Genomic DNA, 23,957 nt, shown 5'->3' with positions numbered 1-23,957 from the left:
ATAAATGTGATGCATATTTGCCATGCTAATCCTAGACACCAACGGTTGCCTGATTTTAAAAGATTTTGTCCACTTTTCCTTATTTTTTGTTGAAACCAAGACCCTACAGAGGTACAAATATACAGACAGAGCTCTGTTTATGCTGATAACTGCAAAATCTAATAAAAACGTTTTTGGTTCAAAAAGATGACAAGTACCCTGATTTACGGCCTGAGGGATGTCGCTTTCCGACCCCTCTTCCTGAGATACTTCAGATGCAGACCTAAAAAGTCAAGACTGTTGCAAATGGACACTAAAACACATTTTAAAATGTTAACTGTAAGATTTAATAAAAACTTTTTTTTCTTCAAAAAGATGACAAGGACATTGTGTGCTAATGTAATGTGTGAGAGTATAATAAATGCTGGAAACCTTGGGTATATCCTTGTTTTTAAGATGATTTATTTTTACCATATCAGTAAAAGTCTGGGCCTAATAGTCATGTGCAAATGTCTTGCAGGCTCACTTTTTACAATCTTCTTGTGTTGTCTAATGTGGCAGCAGACCTCCATTTCAGGGGGGTAGTCATATTTAGAACTGATGGGTGGCATGTAGTAGTGATAGTAGATTAGACTTGGAATACAAGGAGGTCTGCAAGGTCACACATATAAAGAGGCCAGCAATCATTGTAAATCCATTGTAAATCCTGTGCTGTCTGTAAACAGTTTTTTACCGAATGTTGACAGATTGCAGTAGCCAACAATTCATTCAAGTGATTCTGATTAGTTTGATCCTTGATATTCAATTCCCAAGTCATCACATTTTCTGCCCACTTAAAGAGAAAATTTAGCAGTTGATGTGGTAAGTGCTGTAGTTGGATGGAATTCTATTAGAAAACATGGAATTCACAAAAGGGAATCTCATGCATCACTTTGCCCTCTGTACTTGTGGTTCTATATACAGGACCCATCTGGGATGCTGGGTGTGGATGCCTTGGTGCACTAGTGACCTCCACCACCTGTTTTTGCCCTCTCTGGATAGGGGAACTTGCAATGCTTTGTCAGTCAGGCATTTTAGCTTCTGATTCACTGCAAACATATGTCTTTCATCATCCTACACATCACTACATAAGTACAAGCATATGAACTTTCAGATGTGTATTTTCAGATCATCAATGAAATTCTCTCCTTGAAATGCTTTCAACATCTCAAACACACTCCACTCCATTTGCATATAAATCATAAATCAGCTCTAATGAAGATGGCCCTATGTGGTGAGAAGGCCAAAGCCTGGGACTATACTGAGGAAGCAGGCAAAAATCAGGGAAAGTCTGGCTGGGGTACAGAACTGCTGTTAAAGATCTTTTTCTTGAAAGTGTAGAGAAAATAAATATATTTGCTCTATGTTTCCCCATAAAATATGTTAATCTTGGAATCATCTGAACTAGAGACTTCTCACCCAGGAGAAAGTTAGAGAAACAATGTCCTTAAAAGTTTTGAAAGAACTTTTTAGTTTATTATATTTATTAATTGAGCATTATCTCTAAAATTATGGGAGTTGGATTATGCTACTGACACACAACTGGATTATGCAGCTGACACACTCAAAGCTGACCTATTCAGAGTTCAAAGCCTGGCTGCTTCTGTCAATAAATCCTGACTGAGGCCTGTGACATCCAGCCCAAAACATTATAACGCACCTCCACAGACAAACAGGAGAGCAAACAAGGGGTCACAATTAGGCCCACAGCAGCAGAGTATCTGTTAATAATTAATGACAGTTAATGATGGAGCAGAAGGGCTGTGCAGAGCTGTTTACTGCACTCTGGAGTTGTTCAGCAGCACATCAATCCTCACCTGACACGGCCTGTTCACACAACAGGGACAAGATTTCGTCGTTCGCAATACACCTTCTTCTGTTTCATCACCTGCTGAAACAAACAATTCTGAACTCTGAAGAGGCCTTTATCTGATGATCTTTAAATGTACTGTATATAAGTCAGAATTGCTCCAGTAAATATCCAGCTGTATAAATGGACAACATGTAAAAACTGTAACCCATGTCAGTTGCTCTGGATAAGACCTTCTGCCAAATGACAATATGCACAGTAATGTACTGATGATCTGAACTATCCTGATTGCATAATGAGAGATCAATAGATACTTTGAAAGTCTCAAATAGTCCCAACAACAATAATAATCAGAATAATAACAATGGAGTGACAGCTCTCTTCCTCCCTCTTCTCCTAAACATCAGGAGAAGAACAGCAGAACTTCAGCAGAACATCGGTCCTCACCTGACACGGCCTGTTCATACAACAGGGACTAGGTTTATTCATTCGCAATACACCTTCTTCTGTTTCATCACCTGCTGAAACAAACAATCCTGAACTCTAAAGGCAGGTTAAGAGGCCTTTATTTGAAAATCTTTAACTGCATTGAATATGAGTCAGATTTTTGGTATAGATTTCCAGAAATGTTCACCCATTTTATATTACATAAAATATTTTTTTCAGCCTATTTTATTATAGTGGAAAAGAGCAGGGCTCATAAGTGAAAAGGTGTTGGTCTGATTCCCCGCCGGAGCACTGCTGCTGTACCCTTGGGCAAGGTACCTAACCCAGAATTGCCCCAGTAAATATCTAGCTGTATAAATGGACAACATGTAAAAATTGTAACCCATGTCAGTAGCTCTGGATAAGACCTTCTACTAAATGAACATAATGTACAGAAATGTATTGATGATCTCAGATACCCTTAATACATATTGAGAGATAAAAAGATACTTTGGCAGTCTCAAATATATTAAACCCAACAACAACAACAACAATAATAATAATAATAATAATAATAATAATCCCGTTCCCTTCCTCCCTCTTCTCCTAAACATATACATCAATCCTTTTGCATCATACGAAGACACAGGCAGTGATTTATTCTACAGCAGGTCCTTTAGGCCTACTATGCAAATGGCTCATGACACATCTGAGGATGTGACTGTGGCCAAAATTCTTTAATCTAGCTTGTTAGACTCGCACAATAAACAGTGATAATCAAGAAATTTGAAGTGTCAGGCCAGCTATATAAATGTAAATATCCTCTATGTTTTAAGCAACAGCACCCAGCAACAACAGCTTAGACAATTCGACTGTCTAGAATAAATTTTCCATGATTTTGATAAATTTTGTATATATTACAAGTATAGTATATTATATTACAAGTATAGTATATATAGTATAGTATATAGTATATAGCATAGTATATATGTATAGTATATATATATATATAGTATAGTATATACTATACTATATATAGTATAGTATATACTATATACTATATAAGTATATATAAGTAAGTATATTACAAAAATAAAATCTTATAAAATTACAACGTATCCATGTAAAACTAAGTGCATATAAACAATGCACTCTGAGATATGCATGTAATAAGCAAATGAGTTGGGTTAATCAAAATTAGGTGTGTAGACACTGCAGGACATGCCTTATGACTGCACCAACTTTTAACACAAAAATCTCCTGTAAAAGACCTGAGCTTTGATTGTGAGAATGTGCACAGCTTCTCTCCTGGTGACTATGCATAGGGAATTATAGGTTATTAATCATTAATCACTTGTCTCATACAAAGACAAATAAACAAACACCCGTTGAGATCTGGCTCAGGGGTAAGTCATTGTATACACCATGGTGATGACTGCCTGATGTCATTGTCATCTCCTCTCATCTATATAAATCACAGCAGAGAGGTCATCATCACTTACTGTGTCTGATGCCAATGCTCAAGGATTTAAAAGGTATTTCCAGTTTTTCTTCCAATGAAGGGCTATCGAACTGACTGTTACTTCATGCTTTTTTCCCTTCTGATCTGAGCAATGAACATTTAAGCAGATTTTTACGTGATATCAAAGGGAAGTGATTTATGGATGAAGGCAATGCTTCTACTGAGGATTTTTCATTTATATACCAGCAAGCCTACCTTGTACGCCTGGATGGGGAGATTGTAACACAAGTAGTTATGGTGCTGTCCACGTCCCTGTTCTTCGTCTATGTGAACAGCGTCATGTTCTTCACTTTGAGGAGCAAGCCCATCTTCAGGGAGACGTCCCGCTACATCCTCTTTGCTAACATAGTCCTCAGCGATTCCATCCTTCTGTTGAGCAACACAGTGCTGTACTTATTTGCCCTGGCATATCTCTATGTGTTCAAGGCTATCTGTGCTCTGGTGATGCTATTCTGTATTGCCACACACACCTTCAGCCCCTTGAACCTGGCAGTGATGTCACTGGAACGTTACGTGGCCATCTGCTACCCTTTGCGTCATGCAGAGATCACTACGCAGAGAAGGACAAAGATCACTATTGGAATAGTCTGGTTGCTCGCCTCTCTCAATATTGTCATTGACTTGTTTTACACCACTGTGACAAAACCCCATTCTTTCAATGCACTCATATTTTGCACACGGGAGAGGCTGTTCATTGCCAAGTGGCAACTTGACTTGTATCATGGACTCAATAGCTTTTATTTTGTGGCTGTGGCTGTAATCATCATCTTCACATATGTCGCCATTATGATAGCAGCCAGGTCCATCTCCACAGACAAGGATTCAGCTAAGAAGGCCCGCAAGACTGTGCTGCTCCATCTGATTCAGCTGGGACTGTGTCTCACCTCTTTTCTGTACGGCGTCCTTGAACGTATCGTGGCCACACTTCCTTTTGCCCTGTTCTTACATTTGCGTGTCCTGCTTTTTTTTCTCCTCCTCATCCTCCCCCGATGCCTGAGTCCCCTGATTTACGGCCTGCGGGATGAGACTTTCCGGCCCCTCTTCCTCAGCTACTTCAGATGTAGGCCTGGTAGCATCAAGCCAGTTGTGATTTCACACTAAAAATAAAAAACATGTTTTATAAGAAGATTTTCTTGTAATACTTTGTATGATTGATTTGCAAATGAAATGTGCTCTTATTCAGGGTAATGAAAAATAAATACTTGATAAATATTCCTAACCCATTTATATCACTTGCTTTGTTTTGGAGTGACATCAAACATTTGTATGTATGAGTCAGAACTATAACTACCAGGCCAACAGTATTGGACTACAACCTTAACCCCTCGCTGTTGTCAGAATACTACAACAAATTTCATTACCACTGAAAGAGTATTTCTCCACAAGTTATTACTGCTGCCAGAACAACACATTTCATTTCTACTTGCAAAATACCACATTACATTTCAATACTGTTGCCAGAATACCACACCACATTTCATTACTGCTGCCAGAATATTACACTACATTTTTTTTCCTTCTTTGCCTTGCAGATACCCATATCCAGAATACCTGAAAGAAATATTTTCTTAAAAATGAAATCTGCTGGTGGTTTCCTTACCATGATCCAAATCATCAGTTTTTAATGGACATGGAATTTTTAAAATGATGGAAACCATTCAGTGTCCTAACACTAACCAGCACAAGCTTTAACTGCTGTAAAAATAATACTTTTAGGTTGTATGTTAAAAACGTCAAGATGTCTGAAATCCCTCATGAGGTTTCTTCATTAGCCTGAATGTGAAACATAAGGCATTGACTGAAATCAGAAAGGATCTTTATTTTCTTCTATCTTTACTCAACAAAAAATTAAACAGTAATAATTTTATTAAGCAATCCACACAGTTGTTTCCCTTTTTATCCACACACTATAGACTAAGTAATTTCTGTCTTGTTTATGTGAGCATTTCCTATTAACAGCTAGCTAGCAATTCTACACAACTGATTCTTTTCCATAGCATTAGAGGGTTGAAACTATGATTATGACAACAGGATAAGGCCTAACTTACTTGCCTGTATGTATGTTGAAAATAAAACAAATGGCAGTTCCACAGCCCACTAAGACTGGGAATAAAGAATATAAGTGAACTCCTCTCAAGAACAACACTGATCCCCCAACCAGCTCAGTCATCAGGTGCTGGCACTGCTCTCTTTCCTTTGTTTTTGTCTTTGTCTTGTTTTATTGGCTTTAAAAACACACAACCATGGGAGCAGTCTGAGGCAGTTGATAAGCTTTTCCATAACCCCCGAGAAAGTAAGTGGGAAAAGAAAATCCAATGGCAAAAAGGATAATGAGGTCACAAACCCATAACATCCACAGTATCTCAGGAGTTTGCTTAATATCAATACAGGAGTGATAGCCAAAGTGAATACGAGCATTTCTGGTGCCCTAGGCAAGATTTTGCTGGACCAAAACATTTAAACTTAATGCATAAACAGCTATTTGCCTCAATTAATCTTCACATTGGTTATGCTCCTCAAAATTTGGCTGACTAAGTAGGTAGAGAAATGAGCACAATGTGTATTTTCTGCTTCTAAGTAGCCAGCCCTAGCTAGCAAAGACAATCTAACTGCATTTGCTTTCTATGGCCGGCTAACTAAGATAGCTAGCTATCAAGCACAACAAAATTTATCACGTAGCTATTATTACCTAGATAATGGATAAGGTGAAATAATTAAAATGTTCATAAAAATGTTAATGACAGGGTTAGTTGAGTATAAGGTTGTTGTCAAAATTAATCCTGGATCAGCGGCAAGTAGTCACTTCAGCCAAGGCTTGTGATGTCTATACCACCTGTTGTCCTTTTTTATTCCTTGCTTACTCAGCTACTCACCAGATTTGCCAAAATTAAACTAAATATAAATATATACTACATTTCACCTTCAGTGATGGGTGGCACCCAAGGAAATATCCTATTTAGTTTACGCCTAACCCAGCATAAACTATGTCACTGGAAGTAAACCAATCCATCGTAATCCAAGGCTCTCTGTGAGATGGGTCTGAATGGCATCAACAAATGCTTGAAGGAATTTGAGGTTGTTGTGGCAGATTGTTGTGGCAATTGCAAGTAGTATATGGTCAAGTCATTTCTCAAGTTGACAAACTGGTTGGCACTGTCAAAAAAAATTCATATACTGTCATTTGTACAAACAAATAATGAACATAACACAATTACTGTAATGGTTGAATCCTTTAGTGAATCCTTGAATCCTTAAACCCTCATGTTTAAAGAATAATGTTACATATTTTATTTGTGTAATGTTAGTAAGAGTATAAATGTGATGCGTATTTGCCATGCTAATCCTAGACACCAACAGTGGCCTGATTTTAAAAGATTTTGTCCACTTTTCCTTATTTTTTGTTGAAACCAACACCCCACAGAGTTACAAATATACAGACAGAACTCTGTTTATGCTGATAACTGCAAAATCTAATACAAACGTTTTTGGTTCAAAAAGATGACAAGTACCCTGATTTACAACCTGAGGGATGTCACTTTCCGACCCCTCTTCCTGAGATACTTCAGATGCAGACCTGAAAAAGTCAAGACTGTTGCAAGTGGACACTAAAACACATTTTAAAATGTTAACTGTAAAATCTAATAAAAACTTTTTTTCTTCAAAAAGATGATAAGGACATTGTGTGCTAAAGTACTGAGTAAGAGTATAATAAATTCTGGAAACCTTGGGTATATCCTTGTTTTTAAGATGATTTATTTTTACCATATCAGTAAAAGTCTGGGCCTAATAGTCATGTGCAAATGTCTTGCAGGCTCACTTTTTACAATCTTCTTGTGTTGTCTAATGTGGCAGCAGACCTCCATTTCAGGGGGGTAGTCATATTTAGAACTGATGGGTGGCATGTAGTAGTGATAGTAGATTAGACTTGGAATACAAGGAGGTCTGCAAGATCACACATATAAAGAGGCCAGCAATCATTGTAAATCCATTGTAAATCCTGTGCTGTCTGTAAACAGTTTTTTACCGAATGTTGACAGATTGCAGTAGCCAACAACTCATTCAAGTGATTCTGATTAGTTTGATCCTTGATATTCAATTCCCAAGTCATCACATTTTCTGCCCACTTAAAGAGAAAATTTAGCAGTTGATGTGGTAAGTGCTGTAGTTGGATGGAATTCTATTAGAAAACATGGAATTCACAAAAGGGAATCTCATGCATCACTTTGCCCTCTGTACTTGTGGTTCTATATACAGGACCCATCTGGGATGCTGGGTGTGGATGCCTTGGTGCACTAGTGACCTCCACCACCTGTTTTTGCCCTCTCTGGATAGGGGAACTTGCAATGCTTTGTCAGTCAGGCATTTTAGCTTCTGATTCACTGCAAACATATGTCTTGCATCATCCTACACATCACTACATAAGTACAAGCATATGAATTTTCAGATGTGTATTTTCAGATCATCAATGAAATTCTCTCCTTGAAATGCTTTCAACATCTCAAACACACTCCACTCCATTTCCATATAAATCATAAATCAGCTCTAATGAAGATGGCCCTATGTGGTGAGAAGGCCAAAGCCTGGGACTATACTGAGGAAGCAGGCAAAAATCAGGCAACGTCTGGCTGGGGTACAGAACTGCTGTTAAAGATCTTTTTCTTGAAAGTGTAGAGAAAATAAATATATTTGCTCTATGTTTCCCCATAAAATATGTTAATCTTGGAATCATCTGAACTAGAGACTTCTCACCCAGGAGAAAGTTAGAGAAACCATGTCCTTAAAAGTTCTGGAAGAACTTTTTAGTTTATTATATTTATTAATTGAGCATTATCTCTAAAATTATGCGAGTTGGATTATGCTACTGACACACAACTGGATTATGCAGCTGACACACTCAAAGCTGACCTATTCAGAGTTCAAAGCCTGGCTGCCTCTGTCACTAAATCCTGACTGAGGCCTGTGACATCCAGCCCATAACATTATAACGCACCTCCACAGACAAACAGGAGAGCAAACAAGGGGTCTCAATTAGGCCCACAGCAGCAGAGTATCTGTTAATAATTAATGACAGTTAATGATGGAGCAGAAGGGCTGTGCAAAGCTGTTTACTGCACTCTGGAGTTGTTCAGCAGCACATCAATCCTCACCTGACACGGCCTGTTCACACAACAGGGACAAGATTTCATCGTTCGCAATACACCTTCTTCTGTTTCATCACCTGCTGAAACAAACAATTCTGAACTCTGAAGAGGCTTTTATCTGATGATCTTTAAATGCACTGTATATAAGTCAGAATTGCTCCAGTAAATATCCAGCTGTATAAATGGACAACATGTAAAAACTGTAACCCATGTCAGTTGCTCTGGATAAGACCTTCTGCCAAATGACAATATGCACAGTAATGTACTGATGATCTGAACTATCCTGATTGCATAATGAGAGATCAATATATACTTTGAAAGTCTCAAATAGTCCCAACAACAATAATAATCAGAATAATAACAATGGAGTGACAGCTCTCTTCCTCCCTCTTCTCCTAAATATCAGGAGAAGAACAGCAGAACTTCAGCAGAGCATCGGTCCTCACCTGACAAGGCCTGTTCACACAACAGGGACTAGGTTTATTCATTCGCAATACACCTTCTTCTGTTTCATCACCTGCTGAAACAAACAATCCTGAACTCTAAAGGCAGGTTAAGAGGCCTTTATTTGAAAATCTTTAACTGCATTGAATATGAGTCAGATTTTTGGTATAGATTTCCAGAAATGTTCATCCATTTTATATTACATAAAATATTTTTTTCAGCCTATTTTATTATAGTGGAAAAGAGCAGGGCTCATAAGTGAAAAGGTGTTGGTCTGATTCCCCGCCGGAGCACTGCTGCTGTACCCTTGGGCAAGGTACCTAACCCAGAATTGCCCCAGTAAATATCTAGCTGTATAAATGGACAACATGTAAAAATTGTAACCCATGTCAGTAGCTCTGGATAAGACCTTCTACTAAATGAACATAATGTACAGAAATGTATTGATGATCTCAGATACCCTTAATACATATTGAGAGATAAAAAGATACTTTGACAGTCTCAAATATATTAAACCCAACAACAACAACAATAATAATAATCATAATAATAATAATAATAATAATAATAATAATAATAATCCCGTTCCCTTCCTCCCTCTTCTCCTAAACATATACATCAATCCTTTTACATCATAGGAAGACACAGGCAGTGATTTATTCTACAGCAGGTCCTTTAGGCCTACTATGCAAATGGCTCATGACACATCTGAGGATGTGACTGTGGCCAAAATTCTTTAATCTAGCTTGTTAGACTCGCACAATAAACAGTGATAATCAAGAAATTTGAAGTGTCAGGCCAGCTATATAAATGTAAATCTCCTCTATGTTTTAAGCAACAGCACCCAGCAACAACAGCTTAGACAATTCGACTGTCTAGAATAAATTTTCCATGATTTTGATAAATTTTGTATATATTACAAGTATAGTATAGTATATTACAAGTATAGTATATATAGTATAGTATATAGTATATAGTTTAGTATATATATATATATATATATATATATATAGTATAGTATATACTATACTATAGATAGTATATTATATACTATACTATATAAGTATATATAAGTAAGTATATTACAAAAATAAAATCTTATAAAATTACAACGTATCCATGTAAAACTATGTGCATATCCACAATGCACTCTCAGATATGCATGTAATAAGCAAATGAGTTGGGTTAATCAAAATTAGGTGTGTAGACACTGCAGGACATGCCTTATGACTGCACCAACTTTTAACACAAAAATCTCCTGTAAAAGACCTGAGCTTTGATTGTGAGAATGTGCACAGCTTCTCTCCTGGTGACTATGCATAGGGAATTATAGGTTATTAATCATTAATCACTTGTCTCATACAAAGACAAATAAACAAACACCCGTTGAGATCTGGCTCAGGGGTAAGTCATTGTATACACCATGGTGATGACTGCATGATGTCATTGTCATCTCCTCTCATCTATATAAATCACAGCAGAGAGGTCATCATCACTTACTGTGTCTGATGCCAATGCTCAAGGATTTAAAAGGTATTTCCAGTTTTTCTTCCAATGAAGGGCTATCGAACTGACTGTTACTTCATGCTTTTTCCCTTCTGATCTGAGCAATGAACATTTAAGCAGATTTTTACGTGATATCAAAGGGAAGTGATTTATGGATGAAGGCAATGCTTCTACTGAGGATTTTTCATTTATATACCAGCAAGCCTACCTTGTACGCCTGGATGGGGAGATTGTAACACAAGTAGTTATGGTGCTGTCCACGTCCCTGTTCTTCGTCTATGTGAACAGCGTCATGTTCTTCACTTTGAGGAGCAAGCCCATCTTCAGGGAGACGTCCCGCTACATCCTCTTTGCTAACATGGTCCTCAGCGATTCCATCCTTCTGTTGAGCAACACAGTGCTGTACTTATTTGCCCTGGCATATCTCTATGTGTTCAAGGCTATCTGTGCTCTGGTGATACTATTCTGTATCGCCACATACAACTTCAGCCCCTTGAACCTGGCAGTGATGTCACTGGAACGTTACGTGGCCATCTGCTACCCTTTGCGTCACGCAGAGATCACCACACAGAAAAGGACAAACATCGCTGTCGGGGTAGTCTGGTTTCTCGCCTCCCTCAATGTTGTCATTGACTTGTTTTACGCCACTGTGACAAAACCCCATTCTTTCAACACACCCACATTTTGCACACGGGAGAGGCTGTTCATTGCCAAGTGGCAACTTGACTTTTTTTATGGACTCAATAGCTTTTATTTTGTGGCTGTGGCTGTAATCATTATCTTCACATATGTCGCCATTATGGTAGCAGCCAGGTCCATCTCCACAGACAAGGATTCAGCTAAGAAGGCCCGCAAGACTGTACTGCTCCATTTGATTCAGCTGGGACTGTGTCTCACCTCTTTTCTGTACGGCGTCCTTGAAGGTATCTTGGCCACACTTCCTTTTGCCCTGTTCTTACATTTGCGTGTCCTGCTTTTTTTTCTCCTGCTCATCCTCCCCCGATGCCTGAGTCCCCTGATTTACGGCCTGCGGGATGAGACTTTCCGGCCCCTCTTCCTCAGCTACTTCAGATGTAGGCCTGGTAGCGTCAAGTTAGTTGTGATTTCACACGAAAAATAAAAAACATGTTTTGTTTCATATAAGAAGATTTTCTTGAAATACTTTGTATGATTGATTTGCAAATGAAATATGCTCTCATCCAGGGTAATGGAAAATGAATACTTGATAAATATTCCTAACCCGTTTATGTCACTTGCTTTGTTTTGGAGTGACATCAAACATTTGTATGTATGAGTCAGAACTATAACTACCAGGCCAACAGTATTGGACTACAACCTTTACTCCTCACTGTTGTCAGAATACTACAACAAATTTCATTATCACTGAAAGAATATTTCTCCACAAGTTATTACTGCTGCCAGAACACCACATTACATTTCATTTCTATTTGCAGAATACCACATTACATTTCAATACGGTTGCCAGAATACCACACCACATTTCATTACCACTGCCAGAATATTATTAGGTAGATAACATATCTTGGCCACACTTCCTTTTGCCCTGTTCTTACATTTGCGTGTCTTGCTCTTTTTTCCCCTCCTCATCCTCCCTCATCCTGCAAGATCACACATATAATGAGGGCAGCAATCATTGTAAATCCATTGTAAATCCTGTACTGTCTGTAAACAGTTTTTTTTTTACCGAATGTTGACAGATTGCAGTAGCCAACAACTCATTCAGGTGATGCTGATTAGTTTGATCCTTGATATTTAATCCCCAAGTCATCACATTTTCTGGCCACTTAAAGGGAAAATTTAGCAGTTGATGTGGTAAGTGCTGTAATTGGATGGAATTCTGTTAGAAAACATGGAATTCACAAAAGGGAATCTCATGCATCACTTTGGCCTCTGTACTTGTGGTTCTATATACAGGACCCATCTGGGATGCTGGGTGTGGATGCCTTGGTGCACCACTGACCTCCAGCACCTGTTTTTACCCTCTCTGGATAGGGGAACTTGCAATGCTTTGATACAGTAGGACTGCAGACACTTCAGAGCGCCTTGTACAAAACAAAGTTGAACAGGATTTATGTTTGCTCAAAACAAGAGGCTTGAGACCTTCAATTAGTATGGAGTATCTCTGTCTCAGACTGTCAATCAGCACTAAACACTCATTATCCCTAATGTCTGTCACAGAAGTTTCTATCCCAGTCAGGCATTTTAGCTTCTGATTCACTGCAAACATATTTCTTTCATCCTCCTACACATCACCCCATAAGTACAAGCATATGAATTTTCAGATGTGTATTTTCAGATCATCAATGAAATTCTCTCCTTGAAATGCTTTCAACATCTCAAACACATTCCACTCCATTTGCATATAAATCATAAATCAGCTCTAAAGAAGATGGCCCTATGTGGTGAGAAGGCCAAAGCCTGGGACTATACTGAGGAAGCAGGCAAAAATCAGAGAAAGTCTGGCTGGGGTACAGAACTGCTGTTAAAGATCTTTTTCTTGAAAGTGTAGAGAGAATAAATATATTTGCTCTATGTTTCCCCATAAAATATGTTAATCTTGGAATCATCTGAACTAGAGACTTCTCACCCAGGAGAAAGTTAGAGAAACAATGTCCTTAAAAGTTCTGGAAGAACTTTTCAGTTTATTATATTTATTAACTGAGCATTATCTCTAAAATTATGCGAGTTGGATTATGCTACTGACACACAACTGGATTATGCAGTTGACACACTCAAAGCTGACCTATTCAGAGTTCAAAGCCTGGCTGCCTCTGTCACTGAGGCCTGTGACATCCAGCCCAAAACATTATAACGCACCTCCACAGACAAACAGGAGAGCAAACAAGGGGTCACAATTAGGCCCACAGCAACAGAGTATCTGGTAATAATTAATGACAGTTAATGATGGAGCAGAAGGGCTGTGCAAAGCTGTTTCCTGCACTCTGGAGTTGTTCAGCAGCACATCAATCCTCTCCTGAAGCATGATTCTCCCACTTTCTATGACTCAGTCATACTTCTACAACTGTAAGTGGAGCAAATGAGGTAAAACGTCATCATGAACAAGTGTGTCCCTGTAGAATTCAAACGCCATCTGAATAGCGTTCAGTTCAAGGTCTTCAAGCTTTACTCACTCTTGCCAAAACACTACACTGCTTTTCAACACTGCTGCCATACTACTACACTACATTTCATTGATGTTTTCAGAATATTGCACAAGATGCCTTGTGTTTTTGCTTTGCAGATGCCCATATGCAAGGACAGCTTGCAGAATTCATGTTGTTTTACATTTAAAAGAGTTCATGAGTCCACATGTCACAGTCTAACCCCCTAACCCATAGCTCCATTTTTAATGCATTTCCCAAAACTAACTGCAATAGGCCAGACACATAGCCCTAACAAAACTGACCATAACAGTTACATGAATCTGTATCAACTGCATTTTACTTTATCAGAAAAAATTATGTGTAAGCCTGTATCTTTTTTGTATGTATATGTACAATGATTTTGCTGATTCTATGGCATCAGTCTGTAGCTGTGTTCTCATGGGAGCAAAAAAAATTTAGGTCCTGTTGAGCACCATGTGTACTATTAGGGGCCCAAACACATGTGGCACAAGGCAGGTTGTTGTTATTGTTCAGTTTTTAATTATCTCCGCTTCTCACTGACAATTCGACTGTCTAGAATAATTTTCCATGATTTTGATAAATCAGGATATTACAAAAATAGAATCTTAAAAAATTACAAACGTATCCATGTAAAACTATGTGCATATCCACAATGCACTCTCAGATATGTATGTAATAAGCAAATGAGTTGGGTTAATCAAAATTAGGTGTGTAGACACTGCAGGACATGCCTTATGACTGCACCAACTTTTAACACAAAAATCTCCTGTAAAAGACCTGAGCTTTGATTGTGAGAATGTGCACAGCTTCTCTCCTGGTGACTATGCATAGGGAATTACAGGTTATTAATCATTAATCACTTGTCTCATACAAAGACAAATAAACAAACACCCGTTGAGATCTGGCTCAGGGGTAAGTCATTGTATACACCATGGTGATGACTGCATGATGTCATTGTCATCTCCTCTCATCTATATAAATCACAGCAGAGAGGTCATCATCACTTACTGTGTCTGATGCCAATGCTCAAGGATTTAAAAGGTATTTCCAGTTTTTCTTCCAATGAAGGGCTATCTAACTGACTGTTACTTCATGCTTTTTCCCTTCTGATCTGAGCAATGAACATTTAAACAGATTTTTACGTGATATCAAAGGGAAGTGATTTATGGATGAAGGCAATGCTTCTACTGAGGATTTTTCATTTATATACCAGCAAGCCTTCCTTGTACGACTGGATGGGGAGATTGTAACACAAGTAGTTATGGTGCTGTCCACGTCCCTGTTCTTCGTCTATGTGAACAGCGTCATGTTCTTCACTTTGAGGAGCAAGCCCATCTTCAGGGAGACGTCCCGCTACATCCTCTTTGCTAACATAGTCCTCAGTGATTCCATCCTTCTGTTGAGCAACACAGTGCTGTACTTATTTGCTCTGGCATATCTCTATGTGTTCAAGGCTATCTGTGCTCTGGTGATGCTATTCTGTATCGCCACATACACCTTCAGCCCCTTGAACCTGGCAGTGATGTCACTGGAACGTTACGTGGCCATCTGCTACCCTTTGCGTCATGCAGAGATCACCACACAGAAAAGGACAAACATCGCTGTCGGGGTAGTCTGGTTTCTCGCCTCTCTCAATATTGTCATTGAGATGTTTTATATAACTGTGACAAAGCCTCATTCTTTCAACACACCCACATTTTGCACACGGGAGAGGCTGTTCATTGACAAGTGGCAACTTGACTTGTATCATGGACTCAATAGCTTTTATTTTGTGGCTGTGGCTGTAATCATTATCTTCACATATGTTGCCATTATGATAGCAGCCAGGTCCATCTCCACAGACAAGGATTCAGCTAAGAAGGCCCGCAAGACTGTACTGCTCCATTTGATTCAGCTGGGACTGTGTCTCACCTCTTTTCTGTACGGCATCCTTGAACGTATCGTGGCCACACTTCCTTTTGCCCTGTTCTTACATTTGCGTGTCCTGCTTTTTTTTCTCCTGCTCATCCTCCCCCGATGCCTGAGTCCCCTGATTTACGGCCTGAGGGATGATACTTTCCGGCCCCTCTTCCTCAACTACTTCAGATGTAGGCCTGGTAGCATCAAGCCAGTTGTGATTTCACACGAAAAATAAAAAACATGTTTTGTCAGTGCTCCGCCTCCTTAGCTTTGGTGTTTTTGTTTTCCTTGTCCATGTGCTTTTGTTTTCCTTGTGTTCTAGTCCTGCCCCGCTCCCCGCCTGGTCTCCGCCCGCCTGATTGCCTGCACACCTGCTTCCCATCCTTTCGTCAGCCCTGCCCTATATCTTCCCTGCGTGTCCCTGTCCTGTTGCTAGTTCGTTATAGCGTTTTCTTACCTGTTTCGTCCCCGCCGTTGATCCTGCCTGTTCGTTTTCCTTGGTCTTCGATCCTGTCTGTGCCCGACCTGGTTTTCTGCCTGACGCTTTTGCCCTGTTTGCCTGATTGCCTGCTTCCTGACTCTGCCTGACTCCACAATCGCCTTTCCCGGAATTGCCCTCGGACTGCCTGTCTGGTTTAGACCCTGCCTGTTAACGTTTTTCGCTACGCTGTTACCTCCTTCGAATAAAGTCACACAGAACCTGAAACTTGCGTGGTCCGCTCCTGAGTCCTTGCCTGAGCCGTGACATGTTTTGTTTCAAGAAGATTTTCTTGAAATACTTTGTACGATTGATTTGCAAATGAAATATGCTCTTATTCAGGGTAATGGAAAATGAATACTTGATACATATTCCTAACCCGTTTATATCACTTGCTTTGTTTTGGAGTGACATCAAACATTTGTATGTATGAGTCAGAACTATAACTACCAGGCCAACAGTATTGGACTACAACCTTAACCCCTCGCTGTTGTCAGAATACTACAACAAATTTCATTACCACTGAAAGAATATTTCTCCACAAGTTATTACTGCTGCCAGAACACCACATTGCATTTCATTTCTACTTGCAAAATACCACATTACATTTCATTCATAAAATTATTAGCTGACTGGTTATTATAACCACAATAACAATAACCTATAATAAGGAGCTACAGTTGTTATAATACCTAGTTAACTAGCCAGCTTTTAGCATTTGTTTTTTTGTTTATTCACGCTGCAATTCAGCATCAACCATTCATTTCCTTGAAACTATGGCTATATCATGTGGTACCTGAGAATTATGACAACAAAAGCATTGAGGTCAGAAAAACTTATCAGGCTGCATACTGCACACAGGCCATAATTTGAAGACCCAATGTAGACTGATTTCCAGAAACTCTTACCAATAATCAACGGCAGTAAAAGCTATATCATGGACAAGAAAGAATGGATATCACTCCTCAAACAATAAATGGTCAAATAAAATACACTGTCAATGTGTTTGGAAAAGTAATGGGGGTGTTAGATGGAATAGCTGCTCTGTGGTCTGTATGTTTCACCTGATAGGACACAGATACAAGTGACACATTGTGATGGAGATACAGTTCCCTTCCTTCTCCTCTACTGAACATACATAGTTCAATGGTACATCACAGGAAGATGTAGGCAGTAATTCATTCTACACCAGGTTCTTAAGGCCTGCTTTCTACCATTGTCTCATGACATATCTGAGGAGATGATTCCACTTGAAGTCAGGTCATTACAACACTGTCTTTCATCTAAGAAAACACTGAGATGCAGGTCTATATCAGGGTTGTCAAACTTATTTGTTTATAGGTAATAGTCACTGCTTCACACCCTTGCCTATGATGTTAAATCTGTGCCTCTTTTCCAACAATCTGTAACTCAGCTTTCACTGCCCCATGACCTTATTTGTCCTCTGAATAAATACACAGCGCCCTTTCTTGCTGTCCTGGCAACCAGTAATGTTTGGACAACAACTTATTTTCTCTGCAGGTACAGATAAACTCAGTTTTCAGTCTTCACACAAACATCTCCAGTAAAAGGCTATGAGCTATGATTCCCTAGATGTATGTACTTTATAAAATAAAACGCTACCCATCTTCTCCTCCTGCCAAGTGCACACAGGCTGAAATGGATCTTTAATCATAAATTGGTCACACACACACACACACACACACACACACACACACACACACACACCACTCATGTACATTGAAACTGAACTGAACATTGTGTGTTTTATTTGGGTAAATGAAAGTGATTCTTCTAGCTCATAAGCCTGCAGATTATGTCCTAACCGCTGAACCTATAGTTCAATTTTTAATGCAGTTAATGCATGACAAATTTACGTTGCTGAATAAAAAATAAGTATTTATTCAACAAAATATTTCAGCATGAGCTGCACAAAATCCTAAGCAGCTTAAGCAGCATAATGGAATAGTTTCATAGTTTCATTGATAAAGTGTATTTGATCATGAATAAAACACAAACACTCTGTATCACAGAGCTATTTAGCAAATTTTCTACTTCACCATACAGTTTTGTAAACTAAAAGCAGTTTTAATGCAGGTTACAATCTTATAACAAACCATTTTACCTGTAAAAAGCATGATGACATTAGAAAAATAATGAAAGTTGCACTTTGCACAATGCTGCCACCTACTGTTAAAAGTGCAGTACTTGCCTTCAAATTTTATCATCATATCAATTTTATCATGAATCAAACAAGTTCCCCAGTATAAGTTTATTGGTGGATTGACAAGTGGAAATCCTGTTTTGGCTCCAGTTTAATTTCTGCCCAGCCAGAAGTGCTGTACTGAATAGTGAACCAATGAACTGAATGTAATTACATCAAAGTTGATGTTGAAATAATAATAATAATAATAATAATAATAATAATACATCATGTAAGCCACATTGAATGATTTACATTTAGATTGAATCCCGATGAAATTTGATATCTTTGATAACTCCAGCTTACTTCAATAGCTAAGGGATAATTTCATTAATCTGTTAGTGCTTTTAATGTGTCAGTTCAACTTACAGCAGAAATTTTCATTGTTCAATAAGTAGGTACCCAGCTCCCTGCGGTGATAGGCTGGGTAGTTAGAACCAAGCAGCTCTTTCAAATGTGGCATCACATCAGGCTTTACTGGCTTTATGTGTCGGTGCACCACTGGCCTCCAGCCCCCTTTTGTGCCCCCAACTGCAAGGTTTTGCAACAACCGAGTAGAGTACACTTCAGAGTGCCTTCTATGCAACAAAGTGGAGCAGGTTTTGTTTTGGCATTGCACAAGAGATTTGGGACATTCGGACTGTATGGGGTATTGCAACCTCAGAGCGTAAATCAGCAATAAACACTCATGATCTTTTATATCTGAAGTATATAAAAGGTTTCATCCCAGTTTTTAATAATATTTTACCTCATGATTCACTACTTATGTATATTCCAAGAATGAGAAATTGAATATCACTGAAGAGTATCAATGAAGCTCTCTCTTTGAAATGTTTTCAACACCTCAAACACATGCCACTCTATTTGCAAACAGACCATAAAGCAACCCTTGAGGATGGCCCTGTGTAAAGGCTAAAGCCTGAGTCTCTACTGAGGGAGCAGGCTGAGAGGGGAAAACTCTGGCTGGGGCACAGACCTGTGGTTAAGGATCCTTTTCTTCAACATGTAAAGAAAGCTGAGGAGAATTAGACAAACGTTTGGAGCTGGGGTACAGAGCTGCCAATAAGAATTTTCTTATATCTTGACATTTACAATTTTTTATAAACATTTACCAATTGTACCATAAAACATGCATTGTATAAAATTTGGACTTATACACACTTAAGGAGTGGCTTTTAGAAAGTGTTTTTTAAGTTTGGGAGGAACTTTTTTTCTATTCTAATTTCTATTATCTCTAAAATATGGGAATTTGATTATGTATGTACAGATTCTAGGTAAACTATAAATTTTGAGATTTTTCTGTGCCTTTCAGCAGCTGACACACTCAAAGCCTGGCTTCCTCTGTCACTGAATCCCGACTGAGGCTTGTGACATCCAGCCCAACACAGCAGCAGCACACCTCTACAGAGAAACAGGATAGAAAAGGGGTCACAATTAGGCCCACAGCACCAGAGTGCCTGTTAATAATTAATGACAGTTAATCATGGAGCAGGAGACTTGTGCAGAGCTGTTTACTGCACTCTGGAGTTGTTCAGCAGCACCTCAATCCTCACCTGACACGGCCTGTTCACAGAGCAGGGACCGGGTTTATTCTGTGGCAACATCCCTTCTCCTGTTTCATCACCTGTTGAAACAAACAATCCTCCTCTAAAGACAGGATAAGAGGCCTGTATCTGAAGATCATTAAATGCATTGAATATAACTCAGATATACTGACCTTTAGAAGTCTAAAATATGTTAAATACATATAATAAAATATGTGATGGAGTTCCTGTTCCCCTCTTCCCTCCTCTGCTATACGATTGGCTCATGACACATCTGAGGACATGATTCTTGCCACAATTCTTTAAACTAGTTTGTTAGACTTGCATAATAAACAGTGATATTCAAGAAATTTGTGTGTTTGAGTCTGGCTGGCTATATAAATATAAATCTGTTTTAGGCAACAGGGTCAAGTTACTTGAACTAAGTTGTTTTTCTTATGAGCTAGCTAACGCATACTACTTTGTTGATGGCTCGCCTGCAAGCTAATGTTAGTTAGCTACCTAGTATTTGGAAAAAGGCTAAACCTGTTGGATAAAATGCGAGCAAGTTAATGATTACTGACTAGATAGGTTATTTTAAAGAGTTTGCTATAGATAAATATTATTTTCTTTTCCACGACTTTTCATTTTGAATCCAGCACCAAAACATCTTCAGCAAGCCAGCTAAATGGCAAAAGACGACTGACCCCTTCTTTTGAGTAGAGCTGTGGAAGGGATAAAATTAGTGTAATACCAGCAAACGTTAGGGAAGCATTTTGAAACCTGTGAAATTGTGTTTCTCAGGCTTTCATTTCATAATATTACAGGGAAAAACATCTATGTGACGGTTAATGAAATTAGCTGAATTCAAATTGGACTACAGTAATTTTGTATTTTTACAACCGTATTCACAATGGACGTATTTTACAGAATGTAGGTGTGTAAGATATTGCAGCGTGTTGGGAGTAGGTGGGCGGAGCTTCCTGGCATGCCTTGGGGAGATGGACTGTTGCTTAGCCCCACCTTGAATGTAACTGTCTTTGTCAACCATGTACTTCCCTCCTACCGTGTCAGTGTTAAGGGTATTCCTTCCTGGTTTGTGCTGTTGCAAAATTAAAGGCTTGTTGCCAAAAGAGTAATAGCAGTGTCATCATTCCAGAGAAAACCCAGCTTGTCATATTGGTGTCAGAAGCAGGAGGAAAAAGATGACTTCACTGCAGGAAATAGAAGAACTCATCATGCAGCGACGGCATGAGGGGGCACGGCTTAAGGAGCAAATTCCTTCAGTCTTTAGGAGACTGTCTAATGCCTTGCCCCCGTCTGGAGCTCGCCGAGGGGGGACCGCCGATGGAGCCAGTGTCCCCAGCTTGGTGGCCGTGCTGGACTGCCGAAGGAATGCCAGATCTCCGACCGCTCTGCCGCGACCCCGGGCTGACTCTGCCAGCAGACCTAACTGTGCCATAGACCTTGGGGCCAGCCTCCACCTTCCCCATGGTTCACCCAGGAGTCAACCTCACAGCTTCCCCCATTGAACCAGGAGGTTCCCGCCAGGGTGCAATGAAGCTACCGCATTATTACGAGGAAGAGCCACCAGAGACTTACCTCATCCAAGTGCAAGTGGCATCCCAGTTTAACGCGTGGTCGGCGGAAGAGATGGCGATCCAAGTTGCCCTCGCTTTGGAAGGCAAAGCTCTGCAAATCCTCACAGACCTCCAACTAGAGAAGCAATTCAACTAGCCGGCCATTGAGAGAGCGATACAGCACCATGTCCGCTGCTGTGTTTATGCTGATGACTCCAGAGACAAGCTTGTCAGTTGCTGAAGAAAAGAGGGAGAGAGTCTGGGAGCCTACGCCACAGATCTCTGCATTTACGCCCAGTGTGGGTACCTAACCTTTGACACTACGACGCAGGAAGAGCTTGCTCTCCAAGCCTTCATCCAAGGGCTCCAGCCAGAACGACTCCAAGAACACATCCGCATGAGCACCAGCACTGCACCAGCACAACATTGACACTGGTGATGCACGCCCTATCCGCCTCCACCCCCGTCACCTACCCTTTGCCAAGCGGGCTGCGGCAGAGCAAAAGGTCAAAGAGATGGCGTAGGCGGGCATCATCGAGCCCTTCAGTAGCCCCTGGGCAGCTCCAGCTGTCCTGGTCAAGAAAAAGGACAGCACCTGGTGTTTCTACGTTGACTACTGCCTCCTCAACGGAGTCAACCGCAAAGACTCCTACCCCATGCCCCGTGTCGACAATGCTCTCGGCTACATCGCAGGGTCCTGCTGGTGCAGCTACCTTGACCTATGCAGCGGCTACTGGCTGATGGAATTGACATCGGAGGTGCACCCCAAGACCACCTTCGCCATTGGCCAGGGGGTGTGGCAGTTTAAAGTGATGCCTTTAAGCCTCTGCAACGCCCCGGCCACCTTCGAGTTCCTTATGGAGAGGGTCCTGGCTGACATTCCCGGAGCCACTGCATTGTCTGCTTAGATTTCCTTGCCCATGCTGCAGACTTCGAAGGTGCCCTGGCGAATCTGAGGGACAACTTCCATGGCATCCACCAAGCTGATCTGCGCCCCAAGAAATGGCACCTGTTCCGGCAGGAGATGTCCTTCTTGGGTCATGTCAGAAAGGTCAGGCATTCCAGTGGGGTGAGGACTGCACTGCCATCTTCACACAGCTCCGGTCAGCACTTGTTGAGGCTCCCTTTCTGGCCTGTCCAGACCCCTGGGGACCCGAAGATCGTGGACACTGACACCAGCATCGTGGGTCTCGGCACGGTGCTGTCCCAGGAGGGGAGCATGGTGAGCAAGTCGTTGCCTACTACAGCCGCTCCCTCAGCCGACCAGAGAAGAACTACTGCGTCACCCATCGAGAGCTGCTGGCTGTCATCCTGGGGCTCCGCCACTTCTGGCCCAACCTCTACGGAAAGAGGTTCCTCCTGCAAACCGACCATGCCTCTCTCACCTGGCTCCTGAACTTTAAGGAGCCAGAGGGTTGCCACATGGGTTGCTGGGGGCAGCTAACCACCTAGGTGGGGGCTGTGTCAGTGATAGTGTTAAGGGTGTTCCTTCTTGATTTGCGCTGTTGCAAAATAAAAGGCTTGTTGCCAAAAGAGTAATAGCAGCGTCCTCATTCCAGAGAAAACCCATCTCAATATACACACAATATATTTAACAAGCTACAGGAGTTGATCCATTAAGCTAGCTAGTATGACTAGTAGGCTATTGTCTCGTGTATCTGACCGTCATTGGTAAAGATAGGCAGGGATATCAGTCTGCATCAGGGAGGGAACAGCAGGAAGTAAATAAATAAATAAGTATGGAATGATATTATGTGAAGTGAAATGTGTATGCTGTTAAAGTAAGGAAAATCAATGTATTAAATCCATTGTGTTTTAACACAGTTGACACTTAAAATACTGAGCTCAGGTTATTAAAAACTGTCCCTGATCTAAAAAAAAAAAATAATAAAAAAACACTGAGCCGCGGGCCTATATCAGTGTTGTCAAACATATGGCTTTACGGTTTATGTGGTTTATGTCAGCAATTAAAGTGTTTCAGTATATATATGAGGTCAAAAATTGATACAATAAAACACTACACACTGTGTCCCTCACCTTTTTTTGCATCTTTGCACCTTTTTCACCTAACTTTCAGTGATAGGCACTTAGACATTTGAGCTCAGCACTATCACAATGACAATCATTTCACTGCTTTTATAGGCTACTAATCCCAGCTGACATCTAACTCCCTAACAGGTTTCTTTAAATTACAAACTATTGTATTATAAGTATATTATGGTATATTGTATTAATATTATGTCATATATTATGCTTTTTGT

The 23,957-nt window shown here is 40.1% G+C and overlaps 3 protein-coding genes across 3 annotated transcripts; all 3 read left to right on the top strand.

The window, feature by feature from the left end:
• The first annotated feature begins 3,914 nt into the window (after positions 1-3,914).
• Positions 3,915-4,877, top strand: LOC118774629 (odorant receptor 131-2-like). The gene has a single exon (XM_036524018.1). The coding sequence runs from the start codon at positions 3,915-3,917 to the stop codon at positions 4,875-4,877; it is 963 nt and encodes a 320-aa protein (XP_036379911.1).
• A 6,141-nt stretch (positions 4,878-11,018) lies between these two features.
• Positions 11,019-11,987, top strand: LOC118774478 (odorant receptor 131-2-like). Its single transcript, XM_036523821.1, has one exon. The coding sequence runs from the start codon at positions 11,019-11,021 to the stop codon at positions 11,985-11,987; it is 969 nt and encodes a 322-aa protein (XP_036379714.1).
• Positions 11,988-15,178: 3,191 nt separating this feature from the next.
• On the top strand, positions 15,179-16,147 carry LOC118774477 (odorant receptor 131-2-like). Its single transcript, XM_036523819.1, has one exon. It carries the CDS (start codon positions 15,179-15,181, stop codon positions 16,145-16,147), a length of 969 nt encoding a protein of 322 aa, XP_036379712.1.
• Positions 16,148-23,957: the final 7,810 nt, after the last annotated feature.

The sequence above is a fragment of the Megalops cyprinoides genome, chromosome 3, assembly GCF_013368585.1.
Source record: "Megalops cyprinoides isolate fMegCyp1 chromosome 3, fMegCyp1.pri, whole genome shotgun sequence".
In the NCBI taxonomy this organism is placed as follows: domain Eukaryota; kingdom Metazoa; phylum Chordata; class Actinopteri; order Elopiformes; family Megalopidae; genus Megalops; species Megalops cyprinoides.
The sequence above is the reverse complement of the archived record's forward strand: the minus strand, read 5'-3'. Positions and strand labels throughout refer to the sequence as shown.